The 7817-nt window shown below is 38.2% G+C and overlaps 1 protein-coding gene across 2 annotated transcripts; it reads right to left on the bottom strand.

The window, feature by feature from the left end:
• Positions 1–1711: 1711 nt before the first annotated feature.
• On the bottom strand, positions 1712–7487 carry LOC311095407 (uncharacterized protein). Of its 2 annotated transcripts, none has more exons than XM_084133889.1 (5): positions 7324–7487; positions 5566–5901; positions 5116–5454; positions 2089–2244; positions 1712–2005 (listed from the first exon to the last, which is right to left on the bottom strand). In XM_084133889.1, the coding sequence occupies exons 1-5, from the start codon at positions 7367–7369 to the stop codon at positions 1932–1934; spliced, it is 951 nt and encodes a 316-aa protein (XP_083990015.1). In that variant the 5' UTR covers positions 7370–7487; the 3' UTR covers positions 1712–1931. The 2 variants fall into 2 exon arrangements, with proteins under 2 accessions (XP_083990015.1, XP_083990016.1); XM_084133890.1 differs by having other exon boundaries at positions 5368–5454; positions 7324–7475.
• Between the last annotated feature and the right edge of the window lie 330 nt (positions 7488–7817).

The following is a 7817-nucleotide window of genomic DNA, read 5'->3' as shown; positions in this document are numbered from 1 at the left end:
TTTACTCCACAAAATGTCCAAAAAGAAAAAAAGAAAATTATGTAAAATTTGCCTTATAAAATACCCACATTTCTAACTTTCATTCATGGGGATAACATGGATAATTTGACAAGGTTTAGTGTAAGATTTTTGGAAAATGCAGTTTTAAAAGTAAAAAAAAAAAAAAAAATCATTTTAACCAGTAGATGGCTGCAGAGCTCTTAACATACTAAAAGTTTCAAACTAAAAGACTTATTTTCACAAGTTTTTCCAGGTAGATTCATATCTACATATAATGAAATCACAATTATAACAATAAAAGTTACTTTTTGTCAAAGTTTAGCAGTTTTTGTACTGAAAAAAAAATTCGTTTTTCAATAATGTTACATTATGATTAGAATCAAACCTGATCAGGATGTTACAGCAAGAAAAGTTGGAGTTTTTAGAGATTATCATTTATTTCAAACATCTATTTTTCATATAATTCTACAAATTTAAAGTGTGCCACTTCATTTCTGTCTATGTGTGTTCTGTGTTGTTTCTGATTTTGAGGATGAATTTTGTCCATTGATAAAATTCATTTGATTCTAATCATAATATTAGAAAAGTGAAAAAGTGCCTAAACTTTGACAAAAAGTAACTTTTATTATTATAATTGTGATTTCATAATATGTAGATATGAATACAACTGGAAAAACTTGTGAAAAGATGTCTTTCAGTTAGTCAAATAGCAAATCGTTCTGCAGCCATCTACTGGTTAAAGTGATAATTTGTTACTTTTAAAACAGCATTTTCCAAAAGATGGGCAAAAATCTTACACTAAACCATGTCAAATTATCCATGTTATCCCCAAGAATGAAAGTTAGAAATGTGGGTCAAAAAGACCCTGAACAGCGCACAATGGTTAAGGCAAATGGATTTGTTGTGTTTTCATATTCAAGAGATTATAAGCTACAGTAGATGCAGTTTTTTGGGTTTACATCAAATGTTCTTCGACTTTTATACATAATAAATTTGTTTATGAATAAAGATTGATCTGTTGAAAGCAGTTATTTTGAGATAAATGCCAAATGTTCTCCTCCTATTCATATTTTACATTGAGGGGGTGCATACAACATATTTGCCCACCGGCAACTATAGTTGCCGCACATTCAAATATGATTTTCAAGAAAGAAAAAAAAAAAACTGGGGAAAATAAATGCAGAACATGTTCACATAGGACACTATTAACACAACTATATGCATGAAACCATTCAGAAAAATTAAAAAACTAGAATGAGACAGTGGATCTACCAACCGTGACACAGGAGGAAACAAGAGTTAAAGCTGGACACATTTACTAAAGTTAATTTTAGAATTTGATATCCATTTAGATTTATTGTTTTTAAAATGAACACTTGTTCAAATTTGATTCATACGGAGCCTCGCACATGACATGCAAGAAAAAAAAGTATATCATTACTTACAATATAGCAAATCAAGGGAACGAAAAAGTCTATTTTTTCCCCTGGATGTCATGTATGGAGCTTCATAGATTAATTTGTGCTTTCTGAAATCAAATTAAAATTGACTATGCCTATATTAAATAATCTTTTTTTTTTTTTTTAAATCAACTGAACTTGCGTCTTTTGATTGCAAAAACAGTTTAATTTCAAATAATTTTATTTTCATTTAACTCAATACCAAGTTAATCTTAACAATATCAACACAGATTATTTACAATCTTTAAAGAACGATGTGTTTAGCAATATTCTATAATGACAAAGATCTTGTGAAGAAAAATGCATGTGGCTAAACATGTTATTAAAGTAATCTTTAGGAACAGCTAAAACATCTAAACAGACGCTGTAAAAGAAATCAGCCAAAGTCAACAGACTACAGTAAAAGACCACATGACTCCAGATGTGTAAAATGATTTCTCATAGATGTGACGAGATCTGCTGCTGAGATCTTCAATCTTCTGCTGTTTCTTCATGTCCTTCTCTAAATCTTCTCATTCGCACGTTTTGATATTCCTGTTTCTTTCCTAAAAACATCAGATTCTCATCATCTTCACACTCTTAATATTTGCATGTCAAATCCATAGTGATGATGATAAATGTGTCTGACCTGACGTGAGTCTCATGTAGATGTGAAAACCTCCTAACAGACCCAACAGAACCATCATCTGAAAACACCAGACCAGCACATGCACTACAGATGATGAACTCTCTGACCACAACACACAGTCTGGACACAGCAGACAAGCTGGACACAACACAGACTCTGAACACAACACAGACACATCAATCTGTCAATCAATCAATCAATCAATCAATTCAATCAATTCAATCAATCAATCAATCAATCAATCAGTGAATATCAGTCAGCCTGTTAAGGAGTTAGTTCACCCAAAATCTGAGTTATATAAACATAATTCCTGGCTCTTCCTAGCTCTATAATGGCAGTGAATGGTACCTGAGTTATTGAAGCCCAAAAAAGTGCCTCCATCCATCATAACAGTGATCCATACGGCTCCAGGGGTTAATAACGGCCCTCTGAAGCAAAGCCATGCGTTTTTATAAGAAAAATATCCATATTTATGACTTTATACACTATAATCACCGGCTTCCATAGCCTCTCGTTCTGGCGGAAGAGTGACCTCTGACCTGATGAATTAGAAGTCAAGTCAAGTCCCCTTTATTTATATATATTTTTACAATACAGATTGTATCAAAGCAGCTTCACAGTGATAACATGAAAATAATACAACAAAATTTGTTTCTTGAAGAAAATTGCGTCATCGTCCAAAACTCCATCAGTGACAGAATGGAGATAAAAACCTTGGGAGAACCCAGGCTCAGTCAGGGCCAGTTCTCCTCTGGTCAACGAGCGAACAGTGTATGATTATGATCCAGGCAGCGTTACAGGTCAGAGGTCAGATTGGTCATGTCGATGAGGCCTTCACAGGGCTGATGAGGCTGGCACTTCAGGGATGCGTCATGGATGGGTCTAGTTTTAGAAGTCTAAAACAAGAATTTTTAAAGAGAAATGTGGGAGGAGCTTGAGTTTGTTGTTTGAACCGCGAGAACATCTACTCTCACCTGAGCTTATGTTACTCCTACATCGTCACTCGTCAGGTCAGAGGTCATGCACCAGGTTAGAGGTCACTCGTCGGGTCAGAGGTCATGCGCCAGATTAGAGGTCACTCGTTGGGTCAGAGGTAATGCTCCAGGTTAGAGGTCACTCGTCGGGTCAGAGGTCATGCGCCAGGTTAGAGGTCACTCGTTGGGTCAGAGGTAATGCTCCAGGTTAGAGGTCACTCGTTGGGTCAGAGGTAATGCTCCAGGTTAGAGGTCACTCATCGGGTCAGAGGTCATGCGCCAGGTTAGAGGTCACTCGTCGGGTCAGAGGTAATGCTCCAGGTTAGAGGTCACTCGTCGAGTCAGAGGTCATGCGCCAGGTTAGAGGTCACTCGTCGGGTCAGAGGTCATGCGCCAGGTTAGAGGTCACTCGTCGGGTCAGAGGTCATGCTCCAGGTTAGAGGTCACTTGTCGGGTCAGAGGTCATGCGCCAGGTTAGAGGTCACTCGTCGGGTCAGAGGTCATGCTCCAGGTTAGAGGTCACTCGTCGGGTCAGAGGTCACTCTTCCGCAGCAACTAGACTCGCGTATGTTTATAACGTTATAAATATGGATATTTTTCTCATAAAAATGCATGGCTTCGCTTCAGAAGGCCTTTATTAACCCCCTGAAACCATATGGATTATATTTATGATGGACAGATGCACTTTTCTGATGGATAGATGAACTTCTCTGATGGATAGATGAACTTTTATGATGGATGGATGCACTTTTTTGGGCTTCAAATCTCAGGTAATGGACGTAGATCAGTAAGAGCTGTGTGTGTAAATTCAAGAGGCGCACTAGCGACTGATGCTAGCGGCTACAGTCTTTAGTGCATACCTGTCAACACTCCCGTTTTTCCCGGGTTTCTCCCGTTTTTTAGCCCTATCTCCCGGACCCCTCCCGGTTTGTTATTTCTCCCGGGAAACTCCCGTAATTTGCATGGCCCAAACTCCTTTATGAATAATCGGACCAATATGTTTGTCTAATGTTGACCAGTTGCCAGATCTTGTATTAAATGCATTATATTCACACAATCCACACACCATATACAATTTCAACCTGTTTGTCACCTCAACCTGGCAACCTATAATCCAATTGCGCAGTCGCGGAAAGTTTAACCCGAAACCGAGCCGATAGACATCCATCCTAGATGGATGTTTGCAACAGTTATGACTCAAGGAGCTTTGATTGCATCTTGGCCTGTCAATCGTCTTTTGTGCATAATTATTGCATGACCAGGTCCTGTGTAAACTTTCTATACTTCCTATAAATTAACTGTCTTTCCAGAATGACTTATGAGCAGCAACCTTTTTATTTTTGGAATGTCATTTATGCCCCTGAAATAAGCTTAAGCTGAAGCACTAAAATGATTAATTATTAGTATAAGCTAATAGAAAATAGTAAATCTGTAAACTATAAAAACAACTAAAATAACACTGATTTGTAGATTACAGCAGAATGCCATACTTCCACACTACTCTCACTATTACTGGAGTATGTAGTGTGTTTACTGTGCGTTACATGAATAAAAACCTTCACAGAGGATCGTATAGGCCCCATTTACACGTACATGGTTATTTTGAAAAACGGAGATATTTCCCTTCGGTTGTGCCCCTCGTTTACACGCAAACGGAGAATTCGCCTCTGAAAACGATTCTTTCTAAAACCTCCGGCCAGAGTGGAGATTTTGAAAACTCTGTTTGCACGTTTGCATGTAAACTGAGAAAAACTGAGTTTTAGGCAGTCGACGTCACAGTATGCGACAGAACTTGCACTGCGTCAAAGGTGCGACCTATATTTTCAGGATTCTGATTGGCTAACATGGGCTTGAGCTTCTCGTTACACTGCCACCTACAGGTTTGGCATGCTCTTGACGGCATATACACGGGTTTGTGTAAACAAACACTTTTCTGAAAACGGAGAGGGTGAAATGTCCGTTTATGAAAATAACCGGCCACGTGTAAACGTAGCCTAAGTGAGAACTTTGAGAACATGAGATTGTAATGAGTCTGATGAGAGAGTTACTGTACCTTCAACAATCACTTGAAGATGTGCTTTAAATATTTCTGTGCCTTGTAAGTCAAAGACTTGTAAACTGTAATTCCCTGAATCTGCTCTGATCACAGTGTTTATTATCAGAATCCCGTTATTGACTGACACTTCATCATGTCTGTTATTAAAGAGATCACATTCATCCTTTCTTATCCTGTCATTCTTTATTTTACAAAGTCGATCATCTTGTTTGTTGTAGTTTATCTTGTGCATATTCAGGTCATATTTACTAGAGTCCACCATCATCAGACTGAGTTTGTCTCCGAGAGTGGCGTAACAGGGACCTTGCTGATTAAACCAGCAGAACCGCTTCACACCTAAAGAACAAAACACACACACACACACACACTAAAAAAAAAACATTCACAGAGAATCGAGATCTTTGAGAACATGAGATTGTAATGAGTCTGATGAGAGAGTTACTGTACCTTCAACAATCACTTGAAGATATTCAGATGTTATTTTGCCATCTGAGTCATTGACTTGTAATCTGTAATTCCCTGAATCTGCTCTGATCACAGTGTTTATTTTCAGAATCCCATTATTGATTGACACTTCATCATGTCTGTTATTGAAGAGATCACATTCATCCTTTCTTATCCCGTCATACTTTATTTTACAAATTGGATCATCTTGTGAGCTGCTTATACTCTTTTGTATCTTCAGGTCATATTCTCTAGCTTCCGGCATCATCACAGTGAGTTTGTCTCCGAGAGCAACGTAACAGGGACCTTGCTGATTAAACCAGCAGAACCGCTCCACACCTGAAGAACAAAACACACACACACACAAGTAAGTCCGTGATTTTGGCCCAAAGTAGGCATCCGACCAGCGGGGAAGGTCTCTGCGTGTTACTGTCTTTCCGCGTGGCAAAGTAGTTTTGATTAAATCAAATACATTTTCTCATATGTATTTTCTCGTTATTTCATCTGACTCCATAAATGAAAAAGGTTTTAATGATATCTGTACATCATTAAATGTGAGCGAATGTTTGACTATTCTTCTCTAACTCTTTAATGAAAACAATGTTAGAGTCCGTTAGAATAAAATCAAATGTTTACAATTTATTATGTCAGGTAAATGTATCATGCCAATTTCATAATCAGTTCAAAGATCAATACAATAACATTGAATGCTCTAATAAAGAGAAAGGATGCGAACTCGACATTAAAATACATGATGCTAAGAGTTTTGGTCACTCTTAGCATCATGGGCCAATTTTGAGTTACAAAAGGCCCCGAGCCTCCAGTTGCATTTCATTATATAGCTTTTCACATGGAAACATTTGCTAACAATGGTAATTTGCATTCAGTGTTTACACCCTTTGAGAACAGGAGGGTGTAACCCTCCCACCCTCCTTTGTGTGCGAGTTATCTCTAAACTCTTAAAAACCTTATTACCTTTTGTTTTATTTATTTGGAAATGAGACATTTGTACCAGTTGCACTGAGACATTTCAAATGATACTAAACAGGTATAATACTGTAAACCATATAGATTCTTGGGTGAGTTTTGGTGATCTCAGCATGAGGGAGAAGGAGTGGGGGATGAGGGGAAGAAATGTAGATTAGGATGATTCAGAGGTGAGACTTTCGTCTCGATAGTGCACAAGGGGGAGTTCAAATGTTAGTTTCCAGAAAGGTCCTTTGTCTTCTCGAGGAGTGGTCGTTCCTCAAACCAGTTCTACCAGTTTCTCCAGCTTATACACACACATTATCATAAATTAAAATATTACACAAACATTCGTAGAATTTTATAGGATCTTTGAGATCAACAGAGTAGATTGAGAGAGAGAGAGAGAGAGAGAGAGTGAGTGAGTGAGTGAGTGAGTGAGTGAGAGAGAAGAAGCAGCAGAAAACTGAATGCATGTTTGATCTGTTTTAACTGAGAGCAAATTGCGCTAGAATGCCTTAAATATGTCAGTGCCATTGTTCTGTCTGGAGATGCACACCAGTAATGTGTGTTTTTTTTCTAAGGCACGTTTATAAAAGTGACTTAAACGCCCTATCTGAACTAAGGCCTAATCCTGGCTTAATCTTAACCCTGTCTGTGAAACCAAGCTTTAAACACTTAAAACAGACTCAATTACTAGATCCTGCAGTTTATGGAAAAACTCTTACAGTAATATTACAGTGTTTTCATGTCAGAGCTTCATCATCAGAGAGTTTGAGCTGAAAGTGGACTCACATGCAGCAGTTTTCAGCATCAGCATCAGTCCAAAGATGAGCATCATTTCTAGAGTCCAGAAGAGCCAGTAATCCAGCAGAAGAGAGAAGATGTTTCTTCAGTCACACGATCGCTAGAAGAGCCGCTGACACTCGTCTGTGCTCACCGTATATAAAGACTACTCCGCACTTTCTCAGAGAAAAGGAAGTTCACATCATTTACTGGAAAACTGGGTTTAAGGTCTTGCACAAGGACACAAAAAATAACATGTATGTTTCATCACTGCCCAGACAGCATGGTAACATTGATTCAATGTTGAGTTTTGATCCAAACCATCATTTTGGTTGAGTGTGTTGGATCAGCATTGAAATTTTGATGAAAGGGAACAGCACACATGGGTGAAGACAGTGACACTGAACTAACAGTGAGTCTTAGTTTATGAGCACAAGATCTTGCAGGCATGTATCTATGCAAAACACTACTGGGTGTTTCCCAATCAGTGGGGCGTTTCAGTT

The sequence above is a fragment of the Abramis brama genome (assembly GCF_963993115.1).
Source record: "Abramis brama genome assembly, chromosome: 13".
Classification (NCBI taxonomy): domain Eukaryota; kingdom Metazoa; phylum Chordata; class Actinopteri; order Cypriniformes; family Leuciscidae; genus Abramis; species Abramis brama.
The sequence above is the reverse complement of the archived record's forward strand: the minus strand, read 5'-3'. Positions and strand labels throughout refer to the sequence as shown.